The sequence below is a fragment of the Rhineura floridana genome, chromosome 2 (assembly GCF_030035675.1).
Source record: "Rhineura floridana isolate rRhiFlo1 chromosome 2, rRhiFlo1.hap2, whole genome shotgun sequence".
Lineage (NCBI taxonomy): Eukaryota > Metazoa > Chordata > Lepidosauria > Squamata > Rhineuridae > Rhineura > Rhineura floridana.
In genome coordinates, this window is record NC_084481.1 from 36,393,364 (window position 1) to 36,413,274 (window position 19,911).

General features: G+C 42.6%; 1 protein-coding gene across 2 annotated transcripts in view; it reads left to right on the plus strand.

Moving 5' to 3' along the window:
- PDE1A (phosphodiesterase 1A) overlaps positions 1-19,911 on the plus strand; it is a 158,189-nt gene that overhangs the window by 136,819 nt on the left and 1,459 nt on the right. For both annotated transcript variants that reach the window (XM_061608284.1, XM_061608283.1), the window contains exons 9-15: positions 2,150-2,251; positions 2,388-2,508; positions 3,538-3,619; positions 8,806-8,929; positions 9,954-10,138; positions 12,260-12,556; positions 18,967-19,081. In XM_061608284.1, the coding sequence (XP_061464268.1) occupies positions 2,150-2,251; positions 2,388-2,508; positions 3,538-3,619; positions 8,806-8,929; positions 9,954-10,138; positions 12,260-12,556; positions 18,967-19,037 (982 nt within the window). In that variant the 3' untranslated portion in view covers positions 19,038-19,081. The remainder of the gene's footprint in view (positions 1-2,149; positions 2,252-2,387; positions 2,509-3,537; positions 3,620-8,805; positions 8,930-9,953; positions 10,139-12,259; positions 12,557-18,966; positions 19,082-19,911) is intronic.

Below are 19,911 nucleotides of genomic sequence, written 5' to 3' on the forward strand. Positions count from 1 at the left end.
TCTTCAAAGGCAGCGATATGGAAAGCGCATTACAGTAATCTAAATGCAAGGTGACTAGGGCATGGGTGAGGATGGTCAGATCTGAGCATCCAAGATAGGGCCGCAGCTGGCCCAACAGCCAAAGCTGAGCAAAAGCCCTCTAATAGAAATGACAATTGGAGACATAATGTTTTATAAAAAAACAATGACAACTACATCAATATATAACAACAGAATTAGAAAGATTTTTTTTTCAAATAAATAAAGTGGATGATACTAATTGGGCAAATAAGAAGAACCTTGTCGAGATGGGTTTATCTAATCTCACTTGGAACAGAGTTCCATAAATGTAGAGCCACCATCAAGAAAGCCCTCTCACTGCTTTTCAGGTGGACATAACTGAGTCTAGCCTAACTGTTTCACTTTCCCCTTTCTTCGAGTTTGAAACCATCCCACTTCCTTTATTTTGTCCTACTTTGGGCACATTTCTGATTGGGTATCCATTTTTTCTTTGGCACTGCTTGATACCAAACAGTAACATCTAGCATGACTTGCCAGATGGATCTTCATAATCATTTCCATGCCAGCAACACATTTTTCTGGAGGCATCTGCTGCTGGCTTAGAAGTTCTCCATGTAATTGGCATGGAAGCCTCTACATAGCGAGCTGTGCTAGAGTTTATAACTAGTTGTGGAAAACCTCTACTTGGAAACAGCTGCCTATATGGCAGGTGCTTTGTTGACTAGCCACTTATAAGTACAGCAAGTCTTATATTGGTGAGTGTTCAGATTAGCGATACACTTGATTGGTAGCTTATGCATCAATGGAAACAGTGGCTGAGGAAGTGGGTGAATAAGGCCAACTGTATTATCAGCACCAAGGCAAATTGTACTGCAACCTGTCATTGCAGTGAAGTGTGGAAATGGGAACTCTCAAGGGATTCAAGCAGAACATCAACTGGAACATTCTTGGTGTTAAGTAAATAGAAGGAGACAGACCTCCTTATATAGATTCAAATGAATGTAGTGTACAGCACAATGTGGCAGCACAGTGGTAGTGGGTGAGTAAGAGAGCAAAGGGGCAGAAAAGTTGGGCTTAAGAAGAATGGAATATATTTTACCAGCAAAGAATAAGAATGATAATTCTTTCACTCATCTGATCAGAAGCTCTCTGTAGGTGATTGAAGAATGATATGGAAACATGGGTGTGTAGTCCATTGCCTTAGCATTTCTTCTCACTTAGGGGAAATTATTGGAGCAGCAACAGAGCTGCTAGAAGAAATAGGATGCTGTGGAAGGGGAAACAGCAGAAAGGTATTTGGTATATGAATTGGGATCATAGAAGAAACGCAATTCTTTCTATTTTTACCAGGGGGTGAAGGAGCAGGAGATCTGAGGCCCAGCACAAAAGGCTTGAGCCCCCTGGGATACCCCCTAACAATGGCCTTGGGACATGGGTCCTTTAAAAGGCTCTCGTTCTTTTCCCTTCAAAACTTATGAGGAAAAAGCCTTATGAAAGCATCCTCCAAGGGTAGCAATGGAATGCCCCGGAATATGCTTCATTTCCAGGATATGGTGAACTGCAATGGTACTAGATGGAGGTACTTTGGGGAGACTGTCCTACCAGGTGCAAGCTGAGATGGCATGCCACCATCTGGTTGACTATTCTATCACCAAAGTTGTCGCCTCCCTCAGCATCTCCTTAGGATGACTTTTTCAAACTTTGAAGACAATAGGTGTATCATCTAGTGAAGAATTGCCCTCTCTAAGGGAATCCTCTGGTTTATCTTCCATCTCTGATTTCCTGTGAGGTAGTTTGGTGCTGGTGGCAAAGTCTTAATCCTCTGCTGATTGTAGTTGTGTGGACATAAGGCAAAGCCTCCCTCCCACAGTCTTTGCACTTTAATTACAATTCATTATTTTGAAATGAGGAATAACGAAACAGCAGGACTAAAAATAGTAATAGCAGGGTTGATTTTTTTAAGTGCACACCTCCCATCAACTCTCATGAGGTTGGAGGTTTCCATATAATAATAATTCTGAGTGCTTTTTAATTTTTCTTCAAAATGCTCACTTGCGTGCCAAGAGATAAACTAATCCGTGCTTTGTGATCAAAATGTCTCATGAGAGGGTAAATAGAATTGTAATTTAGTCATGTTGGCTGTTTGTAGGGAGCTGCGCGCCCTAGTCATCGAGATGGTCTTGTCTACTGATATGTCAGGCCATTTCCAGCAAATCAAAACAATGAGGCACACTCTTCAGCAGACTGAGGGGTAAGTTGCATCCTCCCATTCTTGTCTCTCCAGTGCTACATGTTGTGTAGTTAAAACAAAATGCTGTTCCTGGGGAGTGGGGAAGACTTGCTGTTACGGTAAGACAGATAATGAGATAAATTCTTTGAATGGACAGGATAGACAAAGCCAGAGCCATGTCCCTGATTCTACATGCGGCGGACATAAGCCATCCGTCAAAGTCCTGGGACCTGCACTACCGATGGACAATGGCACTGATGGAAGAATTTTTCCGACAGGTACCATCCCCCCTCATCACCCAGATCCATACATAAAGATGTTTTATATTTGTTCTTAAATTTGGCTTTAATGTTTCTTGTTATTTCTACGTATTCCTTGTAAGTTGCTTTGAGCCGCTTTAGTGTAAAAAGCAACAAATAGCATCTCACAAGCTGTGGCTAGCACTATCATGCACTGGGCATTACTAGACTGAGTTTTAATGTGAAATACCACTCTTCGCCCTGTAAAAAGTGTGTGAGAAATTGACACGATGAAAGCGGGGTGGGGTGTGAGACATTTGGTTTAAAATTTGCCCTTTCTGAAACAATATGTGAACTGAAACACAGCTGTCCTTTGAAATTCGCACATCACTCAATTTTGTGATGCAGTCCTTCAGCCAAATAATGTGTACGAAATTGGCTGTATTGGGGGAAAGTATGCATGAAAAGGTATATGTACATGAAAGTAACATATAAAAAGGGGTTATATTATGGAAAATTGCTTGCAAAAATGTGTGAATCAGGCAAAAATCGCATGCAAAAAGTTTTTATTGGGAGAAATTTGTACTGCAACCAGAAGTTTCATGAGGATCTCTAAAAAACGCACACGTACAAACTATGCACAGATGTGGAGAAATGAATGTAAGATTGGAAAAATGGGAAATGGAGAGAAACCAAAATTGACAGATTTGTCCATTTGTTGATGGGAGAAAGAGGGATGTATCTAAAGGAGCATGGAAAGTTATGTGGCTTACAGTGGGAGAATAAGAAGTGGGCACTACTAAAGATCCTCAGTTTGGAAGCACCCATTTTGTAGATCCGCTCTTGTCATAAGTACTTTTTATAATATATTACAAAAAAATCCACACGTTGAATGCAGAAATTGGATGTGGAAGAGACACAAACAAGACTTGGATTGATTAGCCTGCATCCGCTTGGTTTAGTTTAATAGTTGGGAGTGTATTCAGATGGAGTCCATGAATTCTTAGTCTTGGTCTCATTTGTAAGGTAGGCTTACACTTTTCATTGTGTCTTTTTTTAACCCCTCAGGGAGATAAAGAGGCAGAACTGGGGCTACCATTTTCTCCTCTCTGTGACCGCAAATCCACCATGGTGGCACAGTCCCAAATAGGTAATGCTTGGCTTGCTTTTTTCTTTTTAAAAAATCATATAATGGAAATAAACAATGCTGTGATCATTATAAAACAGGGATGGCCAACGTTTTAAAGCTGTCAGGCCACTGGCTTCAGCCTCCAGCTGCTAGAGGGCTACTGGTTCATTGTGCACACCCTTGGTTATGGAGGCAGGCTGTCATAACACCCAAAAGAACAGAGAATCATTCCCCTGTAAGAGTCCCAGGCTCTGAGGACAGGTGGAGGTTTGGGGACAAATTGTTGCTGCAAGATGGGAATGAAATTATGAAGAGAAAAACCAGGAATAATAAAAATAAAATGGAGGAGGAGAGGAAGTCAGCATACCACAAGTCCCAGGGGTGTGGTGTAGAGGCACACGATATAGCAACCTGGCTGAAACTAAGCAGGTCTGGGTCTGGTCAGGGTTTGGATGGAAGACCACATACAGAGGAAATCTGATGTATGCTGTCTTGAGTCCCATGAGAAAAGGAGGAATATAAAGATTTATTTGAGAAAGAGAAAGAAAGTGAATAACGGTGGGTCTGCAGGCTGATGAAGGAACCACACCATCTACAGTGAATGTAGATTTCCCAGTCGCAGCACCAACAGCTGTAAGTGTGGCTGGTGCTGGGGAATCCCAGAATGTCTTCAGCCCTGGTACCATTGCCAGTGGAGCCTGATGCCGATTGGGACTGGTAGGGCAGGTAGAACAACAGTAGGTGGAGCCAGAGCCAAGTAATTCTGGTTTTGTTCCCATCCTCCACCCTGCTGAGTTCTACAAAGGCGAGGAGGAGGAAGCTGATAGGCAGTACCACCCCCCTAGACTGGTTGAAAGTAGGAAGGCAGGCAGGTGGGGCTTGCTGAGGACAGATTGGGATTGGTGGGGCAGTGGCTCACTTTCCCTAATGGACCGGCCTAGGTAAAGAGGGGGCTCCAGCTTGCAGCTTTTCCATTCATAGAAAGAAGAGCTGCAATCTCATCCTAGTTCATTTTTCTGGCATCTCCTTCTTGTGCTGGAATTCACCTCACTGTGAGCACTGATTATTTGTGCAAGTGCGTCAGCTGCAATATTGTTGGAGCTGGCTCTGGCTCTCAGCCACAGAGTCTGGATGGATGGATGGAGTGATTTGGGCATGAGAGAAGGACACTAGACATATACTTTTTAGAGCAGGGATAGGGAACTAGCAGCCCACCAGATGTTGGACCATCAACACAACACCCATCAACTCCAGCCTGCATATGATCAATATGATCAATGATGATAGGAGTTGTAGTCCAGCAACATCTGGAGGGCCACAAGTTTCCCACCCCTGCTCAGGATGGTCTTGATGCCAGGCAATGTTCTGAGCTAATGCACAACATGGGAAATACAAATTTTCAGATTCAGTGCCGCCACATTCCAGCTCAAAGCATTGGTATAGTTTCCTGTTCTGAGAAGACCCATTTTCAAAAGGTAATGGGCCACTTTCCTTATGCCAAGAGTACTTATTTAACATGTCAAGAGAATATGAAATCTGTTGCTGTACCGTGTACCATCGAATATTTTTCTTTTTACCTGTTCAGTTCTCAGTGGGGGATAATGCTTTGTTCTCTGTGTAATTTTTTGCCTCGACAAGCATTTTTTTAAAAAAGACATTGTTCAATACTGACATCTCAGAGCTGTGGGTTGAATTCGGTCTCCCAGGGATATTGCTTGTTCCATTCACTGATTTGACAGAACACTGCTAACGCCTTGTGAAATAACATTCACACAGAATAATAAACAGTAATTTGGAATATCAACGCAGACTCATAAAGACCCTGATCCACAGATCCCCTGTAGGCGGAGAAGTGCTGTGCGCATGTTGCTGCGTGCGAGGGCTTCTTCTGCTGAAACAGTCTAATGGTTTCTGAGCTCCATCTTGGCTTAAACAAGACAGCATCCAGAAAAGCATGCAGGCACTTGCTTCCATGAATGGATTGTCCCTGCTAGATCAAAGGAGGCTTCCATGTTGAGAGGCAGGATGATGATCTGGTTAGAGTGCTCTGACATGGACCAGGGAATTTCAGATTCGGATTAATATCCCCTTTTGCAAAGTTCACTTTGTGACTTTGGGCAAGTGACTGCAGGCAAACCTTTCTCCTAGATTTTTTCTCATTTATTTAAATTATTTCTTTAACCACCATTCATCAGAAGATCCCAGGGCAATGTACAAAAGTGTGAAAACAATTCACACAGCTTAAATACAATGGGATACATCCAATTAACTTCTACTCAAAGTATGCACATTGAAATCAGTGGACCAAAGTTATTTATGCCCATTAATTTCAATATGGGTCTTCTCTGAGTAGAACTTATATTGGATGCAACCCAATTTTAAATAAAGCAAACGCATAAAGCAAACAAACAATAATAATAAAAAGCAAGTGCACTTAAGAATACTTATTTGGGAGCAAGTCCAATGGAACTCAGTGCCACTTACTTCTAAGTAAGCATGCACAGGAGCGTGCTGCATAAAACCAGCAGGACTTTCTTGACATAAGGGTAGGAGATACATGTAACATTTCCATAAAAGGAACAGTGATCCTTGTTGGCCACCAATCAATCCATTGGTGCCTTTCCTCTTTATTCCAATAACTCACAGCAATAACTAACCTTGCCTACTCAGAAGTAAGTCCTATTGAATTCAATGGATCTTACTCCCAGGTAAGTGGGGTTAGCACTACCGCCTAAGCACATCTGAAAAGAGAAGGCTTATAGAATGTGACTTGACTAGAAAGTCGTAAATATTAACTGTCATCTTTTTGTCCTTGACTTCACTTCATGGGTGCAAATGAAATTTAGACAGTGATAATAAAAATAAGCCTCCGTTAGTCTTGTGTCTTCAATGGATTAGATTCAGGAAGTGATGGGTATGCAACTTTTATTTTAATACACATCCATTGGGAGCCTCAGCTGGAAGGCAACTGCAAAAAGCCACCTCATGGTGAAGATCTATATTGTGTAAGAAGTTGCTACGAATATTTATCTGTACAGAGAGTTGGCGGAGCACAGTGTCTAAGCCACTCAGGGCTGAACTACACATTGGATGGTGTGGGTGTGTGTAAACTGTAAAAAGCTGCTAGGAGGGTCCAATCACAAATCATGAGTAGGACTATGATGTGGGAAGGGTGTAACCCTGCCCCCAAACTGTGGCCCTAGTTGGGATAGGTGTCTCCAGCACCTGCAAAAATTTACAATTTTAAAAAGATTTCTTTAACTACATGTTTAATATCACACATAGTTTAGCCCTGAGCAATGAATCAGGAAGTCGCAGGTTTGATACGCCAATATTTGCATGTCTACTCAGAAGTAAATCACATTGATTTCAATGAGTTACTCCCAGATATGAACATAGAGAATTGCAGCTTACATCTCATGTCTGTCATGAACTAATTAGACACTCTTAGGCAAGTCATTGTATCTCAGCCTCAGCCTCTGAAATGACAAAAAATTCAACTGACCATGCCTGACAGGGTTGTTGTGAGGATTTACATCACAATTCCAAATATGCAGTGTTTTGAAGACTCAAACACTATAAAAATGCTCAGGTTGTGTGGTGTAGTGGTTAAGGTGTTGGACTACGACCTGGGAGACCTGGGTTCGAATCCCCACATAGCCATGAAGTGCACTGGGTGACCTTGGGCCAGTCACTGCCTCTCAGCCTCATGAAAACCCTATTCAGAGGGTCGCCAAAACTCGGAATCGACTTGAAGGCAGTACTTTTACATTTTGTGTTATTATATCCTGCTCTTTAGAAAGACCCAAGCAGCTTAAATGGGGTTTTTTGTTGTTATATGCCTTCACGTCAGTTATGATTTATGGCGACCCTATGAAACTTTTTTGGATATATTACCAGAGCACTAATCATGCTGGATTGGGTTGTGTTCCCTCTGGGCTTCTTTTAGGGGTAAGGGCAGGGCACGTGCCAGGCATGACTGGGCCCTTGGGAACCAGCCTGCCCTGGGCCTGCAGCACCAAAGCCCAACACCCCTTCATACAGGTGGTACGGGGCTAGTAAGCCAGCCCATGTGCCTCACCTACCTCTTGTGACATGTGCACGTAGCGTGCATGCCTGCCATCAACCAAGATGTAGGCAGGGGTGTTAGCCCCTTAGGGAAGTCCCCACTGCCATCTTGAGTGATGGCAGGCACACAGGCACAGCACACACAGCATTCACACTGATGAGAGAGGTAGGTAGGGTGTGTGGGTGGGCTTCTGTATGGGGTGCAGGGGCCCTTGGCCCGGGCCTAACCTGGCCGCCCTTTGGAAGCAGCCCTGCATAAGGGTAGGATATAAATTTAATAATAAATCAAAGATCAGATGCACAGTCTGGGGGTGCTTCTGGATCCAGCTTTGTCACTGGAGGCCCAGGTTGACCTCTGCGGCTAGGAGTGCCTTTCACCAGATTTGGCTAGTGCAACACCTGTGACCATTCCTGGACCAGGATGGCTTGACCACAGTAGTCCAGACATTGGTAACTTCAAGGCTGAATTACTGCAATGAACTCTACGTGGAGCTATCCTTGTCTTTGGTTTGGAAACTGCTGTTAGTGCTGACTAAATGTGGCATAAATGCTGACAGGAGTGAGATCCTGCCAGCATAATATCTCTGCTTAAAAAGCTGTGCTGGCTGTCAGTTTGTTAATGGGCAAAGTTCAAGGTTTTATTATATAAAAACTTTAACAGTTTTGGAGCCAGTTTACTTGAGGGATCACCATGTACATCTGTGCCTGTTGGACCAGTTTGATCTGCAGAGCTTGCACTTTTACAAGTGCCGTGTAATATTCATTCCACATTTGTGAGATATCATTTAGTGTGGCACCACCTGTGCTTTTAACGTTAGGCAGGCATCTTCATTATACAATTTTAAAACTTTTTTTAGTATTTCAGCAAGCCTATCAGGACACATAATTCAGTCATATATACTATTTAAAATTAATGTTATATTTGTGTTATTGGTAATTATTTTACTAGTTTTTATACACTTCTTAAGAGGCTTTGTTATTATTAAGCCATTTATAAAATTTTGTAAATGAATGAATGAATAAAAAAAATGTATTCAACAATGTTAGAGCAGCATTTACTTACTGACTGGACAAACAAGGGACAACTGCTAAAACTTTTTTCCTTCTCCCTCTCCTCCATTCCCCCAATTGCTCCACAGGTTTCATAGATTTCATCGTAAAGCCAACATTTGCCCTTCTTACTGACTCCATGGAAAAAATAGTTTTTCCTCTTATAGAGGAAGCTTCAAAATCTGAAAGTCCTACCCTTCTGACGGCACCAAGGTTTGAGGGCTCTTTTTCCTCCATGTTTAGTACTGAAAACTGAAATTACCCTAATATAACATTGCCACCTGCTGGCAACATTTACACAAATCCTGTGTATGATACACAAATCCTTTTCACGACAGAAATGACTGTGTGTATAGGCAAAGTAGAAAACAAAATATTATATTTGCAAAAGCTGATGCTAAAATTTTCTGCAGGAAATATTGTGGGGAGGGGAGAGGGATAAGGTGCCTCCATATAATTTCAAGGCTGTTTGTTTCCAAAGCAAATTATGAACTTAGCACTGGCATTAAAATAAGAACATATGAAGAGTCTGCTGGATCAGGCCAGTGACACATCTAGTCGACTATCTTGCTCTAACAGTGGCCAGCTTGCTGTGCTAGCAAAAACCATATATATTTGTTTCATAATAGCTTCTCAGCATGCCACAGTCACAGGGTTCAACATAGAAGTTGAAGGATTTGATATCATATATGACATATAAAAAAGGAATAACACAGTACCACTATTTGGCAAAGAACAGAGGGCTACAAGAGACAGTTGTTACCTAAATTCTCCTAGTCTAGCTAGTGTTCTGTTCTTTATTTGATTCAGGCTGTAATGCTATGCACACGTTCCTGGGAGTAAGCCCCATTGAACTCAGTGGGACTTGCTTCCAAATAGACGTGCATAGGATTGTACTGCCAAGGCAAAAAATAACAATAATGAAGCCATTCTCGTTGCCTTCTGCATCCTTCCTGCTCTCTTTGGCATTCAGGATTCTCCTCTGTCAGTTACGGCAGCCTTACCAGCTTGGTGTCCCCTAGATATTTGGACTTCAGCTCCCATCTGCTCCATCCAGAATAGCTGATGCGAGTTGTAGTCCAAAACATCTGGTGGGGCACCAGGTTGGTGAAAGCTGAGTTAAGGGTTACCGTGTTGTATTCTTTTTCTGTGACCTATAGCTGTGAGCACGTTCCATGCACCTCAGATGTCTTGCTCCGTTTTTAATCTCATTATTTCCCTTTGCCCCCCTTTCTAGTGAGAATAGCAGTGGAGGAACCAGTTCAGATGTGCAGAAAAGGATAAATGTTAAAAATGCTGCATGTGTTGGTGGGACTTGCTCAGAAAACACTTTAGCAACTGTGGATTTAAGAAGTTTTAAAGACAACTTGTTTGTGATCATACAAGAGAACAAAGACAGGTGGAAAGATTTAGCAGAAAAAGGTATATTTTCCATTTGCAAAAGAACGTTTTCACTTCATTAGTCAGTTGACCTATCTGTGATAGAATAGCTGCCTACATATTGGTTCATGGTGGGCAGTTTCATTGTGAAACCACTGCACATAAACACTGTAATGATCAAATGCATATGTCCTGATCCAGCAATTACTTTGTGTGAACAGTATTATGGATATTTTTAATTGGAAAAAAAGTAGACAATCTGCTGTTCCCCTGGTAGATATCACTGCTGCAGTTGCACATTCACTTCACTAGATGGCAGAAGTTCACACCTTCGAATCCTCTAACTTTCATTGTTCCATGCTATCCAACCTCACATTCTGATACATTGTTGTTTATAAGAGATGAGAATCTGGAGTTTACTTTGAATAACACTGTGCAGTTAGTAAAGTCAAAATGAAATTTTGCTTGCTTTCAAAACAGTAGTACAGCAACAAAAGAACATAGGAAGAGCCATGCTGGAACAGGCCAAGGGTCCATCTAGTCCAACATCCAGCTGCCTGTCGTAACGTTGTTTTTGGGAAGCCCATTGGCAGAACATTTATTTATTTATTTATTTATTTAGCCACACTTTTCATAGAAACACATCAAGGCGGCTTGCAGCATACAAGACACAATAAAATTAAAAAACCAATAAAAACATCATTAAAACAATAATAAAATTATCAGTAAATACTGCCTTGTTTAGAGAGAAATTTCTGTTATAAAGGCTTGTCTAAAACGTTCAGTTTTCAAGAGACGCCTGAAAGAAAGAAGGGCTGATTCCTGTTGAACCACAAATGCAAGCTATTGTTGCTTCTCTACCATTTCTGTCCCTGCCTCCAGTAGTAACTGGTATTCAGAGGAATAAGTGTGATCTGCAACAAAATGTTGCAGTGCAGAGCGTTCTGTGTTCAGAATTCCAGCTACTCCATCCCCCCTCCATTTTCTCTTTCTTCTCTCAACAGTCAGTTAGCATTCTGTGACCAACAAGTACAGCCCTCATTGAGCTGTTTTTTTGGGGGGGGGACTTCCCTTATATTTTCCCCCCAAAAAAGTTTTTTTTTTGTACTTCTGCAAAATATGGGGTTCCTCAAATTGTTCTGATACCTCCCTCTTGTGCACTGGTGATGCCATTTTGGCTACATAAGCAAACAACACTCAATCTGAAGGTTCCATTTAGCTACCGTTGTTCATGCCTCCTGCCCTCCATGATCCCATTTTACAGCCTTCTGACTTAGTGGCCTTCACCACATCTTATGGCAGCAAATTCCAAAAATTAATTACATGTTGTATGAAAAACTACTTTGTCACCAGTGAAAGGTGGAAAATGAGATGGAGAAAAATTCTCTCCGTACCGCATATATATACAGGAAGATGCAAATCTATCTCCCCAGCTTTAACCCTGGGACAACTTCGAGGGATGAACAGATCATCCTATTTCCATTCTGTGTTTGTTTTATATGGGTCCAAATATGAGTTTGCTCTGTCCTGTTTTCTGTTGATTTTTTTTGTGCACCATAAATTTTTGCCTAAAATTTTATATGTATTTTCCCTCTAAAATACACGTTTTGTATTCTTTTCTTTGCATTTTCCCCATAAAGTATGTATTTTGATAAGTATTTCCCTATTTTGATATGTATTTCCCCTGTAAGAGATGCATTTTTATTTTTTTATTTATTATTTGATTTATATCCTGCCCTTCCTCCCAGCAGGAGCCCAGGGGGGCAATTTTTGTACATATTTGTTTGAACTGCATCACAAAATTTGGAGGCCTGTGCAATCCAATTGTTAGCTGCATACCAATCTGTGTATAAGTCCAGAAACTGCAAATTAGGTCAGTTTCCTGTAACTGAACAAAACTCTTTTCCATCCCTACTTGAGGCCCACGAAGGCAAATGTAACCTACCAGCCATATATTAATGCCTGTCAAGTATTTCACCCAGTCCTCTGTTTTTCCTTTTCCAAGCAGGAAGCAAGAACAGGAGGCTAAACAAGCCTCTGGGGGGCTCCCCAATATGGCTTGTTGGGCTGTATTTGACAATGGTGGGTCACGGATTGTGCGGGAAAATCCCGCTGTGTGACATAAAACTGAATGCATGTGTGTGTTTTGTTCCCCTTCTATAGAAGAGGTGCGAAAAGATGGTGGGCCGAAAAAAGAGCAGCAGAAAGACCAAAGCAGAGGTGCCACAGACCAGCCGCTAGAGGAGGGGGCAACAAAGACACCAAATGGGAAGAATAAGGGAAGCAGTGACAAAAGACCATTATCAATAGGCTTGTCCTCCACTTCGGTAGTTCTCCAAGTGCGCCCTCTCAGTTCCCTGACCGATGCATCTGACTCTGAGACGGCACTGAACGTTTCTTTGAATACAAAAGGGACTATGGATGCACAGCAAGACACGCAGCGTAACGTCCCGCTCAATGGTAATACCACATTGCCTAGCATTCGTGATACGGATATGTCAGATCTTGGATATGCCACCATATTTGTTCCATCCCTATTCTATTTGTTCAAACCTGCAGTGAATGAGTGGTCCCTTCTGCAAGCATGCACAAAGACTAATTTGTCTCTATGTAAAAGCCAGCCAGTACAAACATTTAGCCTGATCCTGCAATTTTTTTCATGAGTGCAAGAGCTCTGATGGGCACACAGAGCCCCCCTGCCTGCAAAAGCTTCTCATTCATTTCAGTTTAGGAACACGATCTTCATCAGTGCACACCAGTCTGCTCCTTCTGTTCTAGGGATGTAGTCCTCCAGATGTTGTTGGATTACAATTCCCATTTTCCCTGGGTCTGTTGGTCATGTTGTGTGGAGCCAATGGAAGTTTGAGTCCAACAATGTCTTGAGGGACACAGGTTCCTCACCTCTGCTCTACTGAAAAGAATGGAGCAGCCAGATATTCAAGAGCTCCATGTGTGCATCTGAACACATACAGGGCTTTGGACTGGGAATATCCTTTTGGTGTACAGTGCCTTTTATTTATATCAGTAGGAGTTACAAATAATTGCAGGATTCAAGATCCAGAAATGGGAAACAGCCTTCCATACCCACATCCAGCACAGATTTAGATAACCTTCTGGATACACATTTCCCTTTTCTCTCATTGCAGGACTTTTCTGGGCCCCACTGAAATAGCTGGGTGCATTCTTTGATATGAATTGCGACGTGTACATTCACATCTATGGCCATCAGTTGTTACATGCGAGTAGTTGAGCATGAATCGATTTGGACAGGGCCTTGGGTTTTTAAATCTCTGATAAGATATTTGGTGACTCGTGCTAAAAAAGTGGGACACTGGGTATTTTCATAGAAGTTATTAAACTTGTTATTAGTTGAAAGCTAAGGTTGCTGAGAAAGCAATGTTAATCTTTTCTAAATAAATCGTGATGGCTGATTTCTTTTCCTAGCTGAGCAAAATTTCTTCCTGTTATGTCAGCACCTCCCACTAATTGTAGGCACTTAATATCATTGGAACCCCATGGGCCAAGTCATTTTTTATTTAAAATAATAATAATAAAGAACAGGTTCTGTTGCTAATTCTGCATCATTTTAAGGGGATGCATTCCAATATGAAAAGTAGCTGTAGAAGATTTCATGCAGTTAACGTGGAACATTCCTTTCCTAGTATGGAATGGGAAAAGGGAATAGCCAGAAGGCCCTTAACAATGCACTGTGATAATTAACTTGGATTAAAGCTAATGAAACCAACTGCAGCAGGCATTCTGGTGGGGATGCAATTGATGTCTGTGGTCTGTAGGAAAACAGAATTCTGTGCTTTTTATTTATGTTAATATATTTATATTAGTGTGAGCTTTGAAACTGAGATTGACTTGCTGGGGGCATTTGGAATGATCCAGCCAATCTTCAGCACATTCAGCACATTCAAATCCTATTGATTTCAGGGGGTGAAAGCTAAGAATGCATCATGAATGAAAATTAAAGCTATAACCCTGTATTATATCATCTGATTGTCAGGTCTTGTGATGCCTGTTTCAAAGCACTCTGCAAGACCTCACTGCAAAGCCTTTGTGGAGTGCTTTGCAAGGGGCTTTTCAGGGCACATTGACTAGCTGCTCTTCAGGTCTTGCAAAGCCCTTTACACAGGGATTTGCAGGTATTGCCAACCAGCTGGCCAGCAGTTAGGGCTGGGGGAGAAAGTGGATTCAGTGTGCATTTCAAGGTGAACCTACCTAAACAATACAGTAGGGCCCCGCTAATACGGCGGGTTAGGAACCAGGCCCCTGCCGTAAAGCGGAAATCGCCGTAAAGCGGAACTCATTGACTATAATGGGCTGCATCACGCGAAAATGACGCGAAAATGTCGCAAAACGCCGTAAAAGCGCAAAATTGGCTTTAAAACGGGGAATTTCCCCGTATTGAAAGCCGCCGCATGAGTGGAACGCCACAAAACAGAACGCCGGCAAGTGGGGCCCTACTGTACATGAATCCAAACATAGCTAAGCCTTTGAAATTTGTACTTACTCGAATTTTGCAGTGTAGTTGTCCGGCCAAGTAATGTGTACAAAAATGAATATATTAGGGTGAAGTATGTATAAAAATGCATATATTAGAGAAAGGTATACAAAATTACATTATATTAGGGGAGATTGCTTTGCAAGAAATGTGTATATTAGGAGAAATTCATACTAAAATGCTGATGAGTTTTCATGAGAAAAAAATTGCGAACTGATGTGGAGAACTTAAGACTGGAAAAAATGAGAAATGCAGAGAAACCAAAATGGACAGTTTTGCCCATCCCTGTTGGCAGTACCTGCAAACCTCTTTCGGCTGAGCCAGGTCTTTACCTGCCCAACACCTGATAACATATATAATATCGGATATATAGGACAGGGGGCATGTCTTTGCCAAAATGGTTTCATAGACCAATTGTGGAGGTCTGCCTGGCCTAATTAGGTCCATGAGCCGGAGGCTCCCCATCGCACTGACCTGGGAGTGAACCCTATTGCACTCTGATAGGACTTAACTTCTCAGTAAGTATAGTGCAGAATAGTACTGTAAATGTGCTGAGCTGTGGCCATATCTTCTAGTTCTGAAGACCAAAGAACAAGTGATGCAGGAACTCCCTAGGTATATCTCCCAACATTTTCATTTTCACTTAAAAGCATTCATAGAGGGGTGGTGCTGTGAAGAGGGCAATAGTGCTGGGGGAGATGGTGTCTCACCCTCCCTGCCCATTTTCCCAATATAAATCCACCCCCAGCTCCTGAAGATGCTATTCACTAATAGGCAAAAAACCTTGCGGTTTAAGAACATACCTATAGGCAACAGATATTTCTATCAAACTTTAAAAAGCAGGGAAATTGGGTAGCTATAGTGAATGCACCAGGGGAGCAGGAAACCCGACCTCCTCACTGAGATATTGTATTGCCCTACAAATCTGTCAAAATGCAAACACAATTTGGGTTGGTCTTTCACAGTCCAATCCACTTGCTGTGTAGCTTGGAAGAATATGGTAACATGTGCCTCTGAGCATATGGTAAGTGGTGGCAACACCTGCAATAAGCCCAAATAATAGAAAGAAGACATGTGCTGTGCTAATCTTGTTTTAGCAGGGAGGAAGCAACAATATTAAAACAGTTGATATAGTTCAGATAGTCATTTTAAATATGTTTGATTTACTTTGCAATTTTTGTAGGGCAATACAATATCTCAGCGAGGAGGTCAGGTTTCCAGCTCTCCTGGTGCATTCACTATAGCTGCCCAATTTCCCTGCTTTTTAAATTTTGATAAAAATCTCTGTTGGCTATAGGTACATTCTTAAACCGCAAGTTTTTTAGCCTATTAGTGAATTTCTATGCTTTTTAATCTGGAAGGTAAGAAATGGGATCCTGTGCAAGTTTGCTGAGAATGGATTGATCATTGGCATGCTTATTGAGTTTAATGGGATTTACTCCTCTGCACTCATGCTTAGGATAGATGAAACTGACCACAGGGGATGGGGAGGGGAGGAGGGGAATGGGAGCAGGCAGGAGGGGGAGGGGGAGGGCAGGTTTGATCACTTGCATGTTTATTGATTTCAGTGGGATTTACCTTCATGCAGTCATGCTTAGGATAGGTAAAACTGACCATGGGGAGGGATGCCTGGAGTGGGCAGGAGGAAAGAGGAGCAGGGGCAGGGGAGAAGGAAGAAGGAGGGAGGGAGGGAGGGAGAGAGAGAGAGAAGGGAAGGAGGGGAAAGGCAGGTCTGATCATTTGCATGCTTATTGAGTTCAGTGGGATTTACTCCTATGCAATCATGGCTAGGACAGGTAAAACTGACCATGGGGGGGAGAGGGGAGAGTAGAGGGAAGGAGGAAGGAGGAAGGGGGAGAGGGGAGCAGAAGGAGTGGGAGGGGGAAGGAGGAGATTGGAGGGGGAGGGAGGGGCAAAAGGGAGGTGATGGGGAGGAGGGGGAGGGAGGGGCAAAAGGGAGGTGATGGGGAGGAGGGGGAGGGCAGGTTTGATCATTTGCATGCTTATTGAGTTCAGTGGGATTTACTCCCGTGCAATCAAGATAAGTAAAACTGACCCAGGGGGTAGGAGGGCGAGGGGGGAGGGCAGAGGAGAGGGGAAGGAGGAGGAGGGGAAAGAAGGGATTGGAAGGGGATGGTGGAGGAGAAGGGGGAACTAAAGGAAGGGTGAGGGAGGAGGAGGGAGGAGGGAGGAGGAGGAAGGGAGGAGGAGGAGGGGAGGGCAGGTTTGATCATTTGCATGCTTTTTGAGTTCAGTGGAATTTACTCCTGTGCAATCATGGTTAGGATAGGTGAAACTAACCTGGGGGACGGGCAGAGAGTGGAGGAGGAGGGCAGGAATGGGAGGGGAAAGAGGAGGGGAGGGGAGGAGATTGGATGGGTGGACACTGGGCAGAGGGGAAGCCCCTTTCCTTTCCAAAAGGAAAACACTATGCACAGTATCATTCTTTTTCAGTTTCCCCCACCTTTTTATTCTACAGCAGGCACATGTAGCCTCCCACCCAAATTTAAACCAAAGCTGTCCCTGGCCACATCCACACCAGGCCTTTATTTTACTTTGGACAGTCACGGCTTCTCTTGAAGAATCCTGGGAAGTTTAGTTAGTGAAAGGTGCTGAGAGCTGCTAGGAGACGCCCTGTTCCCTTCACAAACCTTCAATCAGAGTGGCTGACTGTTAAACAAGTCTGGCCACTGGAGCTCTATCAGGGGAATAGGAGTCTCCTCTCAACACCCTTCACAAACTACACTTCCCAGGATTATTTGGGGGGAGCCATGACTGTCTCATGTGAAATCAAAGTCTGGTGTGGGTGTGGCCCCCTGATTAGCCAAGCGAAGCAGCTGCTAGTCTGGCTTTTAGAACACTGACAGTTGGTTCTTACTGAGCATGCCCGACACTATCATTCAGTTCAATGCAAAATTTCTTAAATTAATCAGCCAGGCATTTTTTAAACTTTTAAACTGCAGAAGATGAGGTCAGAGTATGGGGCAAGATCAGTAATAGGATTCCAGGTGCTCTGTGAACATGGCTGATTTTTAATTAATTTCAACACATTATGAGAACCGTGACAGAAAAAAAGTCCAAAAGGGGTCTTGGTATTTTTTTTCTCTTTTTAGACTTTGAACTCTCTGACTGTTTTGTGTGTCACCATGAAAATTTAAGGGGTTGTTAAGCAAGCGTTTCTGAGTTCAGGACTATAAATTTTGTAAAGTTTTATTTTGAATTGAGCTTATGGGAAGCATCAGAATGGCATGGGGGGTATTTTCAATTTAACATCGCAGAATGTGAAAAATCCCCGCTGACTATAGCATACAGCCACAAGAGTGGCTGTATAATTAGCGGCTTTTTGCTACTGCATTTCTAATGGCAGCAGGGTTACACTGGGATAACAGTGTGTGGGACAGAGTTGGACTCACACAGCATACTTTTGTTGTTCTTTTGAAACCTTTGGGCTTTTCCTGAACCTACTGAGATCTCCCTCTAGTATGTAGGTGCTGCTGCTTTGGTACAGAAGGATCCACATTCGGAGAATTGGGTTTATTCTTAGTATCAATGATTTCCCCCAGCGGTTTTCCTCTCTCGGAGGCCCAGACTTGTGTTTATCTAACAAGTCTGCGTCTTGTCGGCATTCAGGCAGTTGCTGGGGAAGCAGGTTTCAGGGAAAGGGTTAGAAACCTTTTCCTCAGCTGGAGCATCTTCACTACAGTTTTCCCCTCATTTAACATCCTTTGCAAGGAAGAAGCAGCCCTCAGGATGACATGACATGCAGCTGCAGTGTAACATGGAGTTTGACCCTTATTCAATATTAACCAGTGCTTTTTTGTTACAATACTCACGGACAGGGAGGAATATCATAGAATAGAATCATAGAACAGTAGAGTTGGAAGGGGCCTATACGCCCATCAAGTCCAACGCTCCTGCTCAATGCAGGAATCAACGTTAAAGCATACCATAATCTCTTTTCCTGCTACCTATGGCAACCATTTTTTTCTGGCACCCACCGGCACCTCATTTTTTACCAAAAAGGCACTGGTGTTAACTATTTTTGTGTATGTGTGTTTTTCATCCTCCCTTAAACCAGGAAGCTCAAGTGGCACCCCTGATTCTCTACCTCCCCTCTCCCCACACAGACTCTCCTTTGCAACCATCTGGTGAAGTGGGTTAGGCCGAGAGATGGTGTCTGGCCCAAGGTCAGTCGTCAAATTTCATGACTGAATGGGAATTTGAACTAACCCCAGCCTTCCTGAAATATAGTCCGACATTTTAATCGCTCTATAATGCCACAGAGGCTTAGGCCGTTAAGGCCACAGAATAGCCAGCTCATGTGAACTCCGCACAGTTTTAGAGGTGTTTTTCTTTCCAGGTGAGCCCAACCTCAATAAGACCTCAGAAGCGACACCTGAAGAACAGAAGCAGACGGTGCTCCGCAACTAGATGAACGGCATCTTCCATTGTTTCTGCTGTTTTGAGAATGAGAGGTAATTTTTCACTAGCTTGTTGTCTCCTAGGACCAGTGGCCAGAGAATGAACAAGTTGTCAAGTTATTGTGAGATGGCTTAAAGTCATGTTACTGATTTTGCTTTATTCATTTGCATCCTATTACTCTATTTTCTGTATCTGTATTACCATTTTATCTGAATCATTCAAAAAGCATCATCATAAGGATATATGCTCAAGGTGGCAGAGTAGACTAGTGGCTTGGGATGTGCAAATATATCAGTTGCTTGGGATACAAATATCCCAGTGTATGGCAAATTAGTGTTGCCAATGGGGGCCACTTATGCCGATGCTGTGGCTCAAACTGTGGCATGTAGACAACCTAGGACATTGTGCTGGATTATTGAGTGCTGAGATAGAGAGAGAGATGTGCAAAGTGATCTTGACATCAGGATGTTTTCAAATCTTACTTTGACCCAAGCATTTATTTGCTGAGGAAAAAAGGAAATAAGTGGGGTCTGTAGTGAGGTCCTTTCATCAGTTTGTGAATTCCTTCTTTGTATCCTTCTAAATGCTCACTTTTATTACTTGGGCTAGATGATCTATCTATTCAAACATTACATGTACTTTGTTATGTTTGAAATGGCTGTCAATCATACGTCATCGTTCAAAACTTCCATACATAATTCCTTGTGCTAGGTCTTTCTAATAAATATGTTTAATAAGTTTAATATACATGGTTTTATGAATGTTTGTCATTTTATGTATATTAAACATATTTATTAGAAAGACCTAGCACAAGGAATTGTACTGATATATATGGAAGTTTTTAACCATGTCCTGTGATTGATAGCCATTTCAAATGTAACAA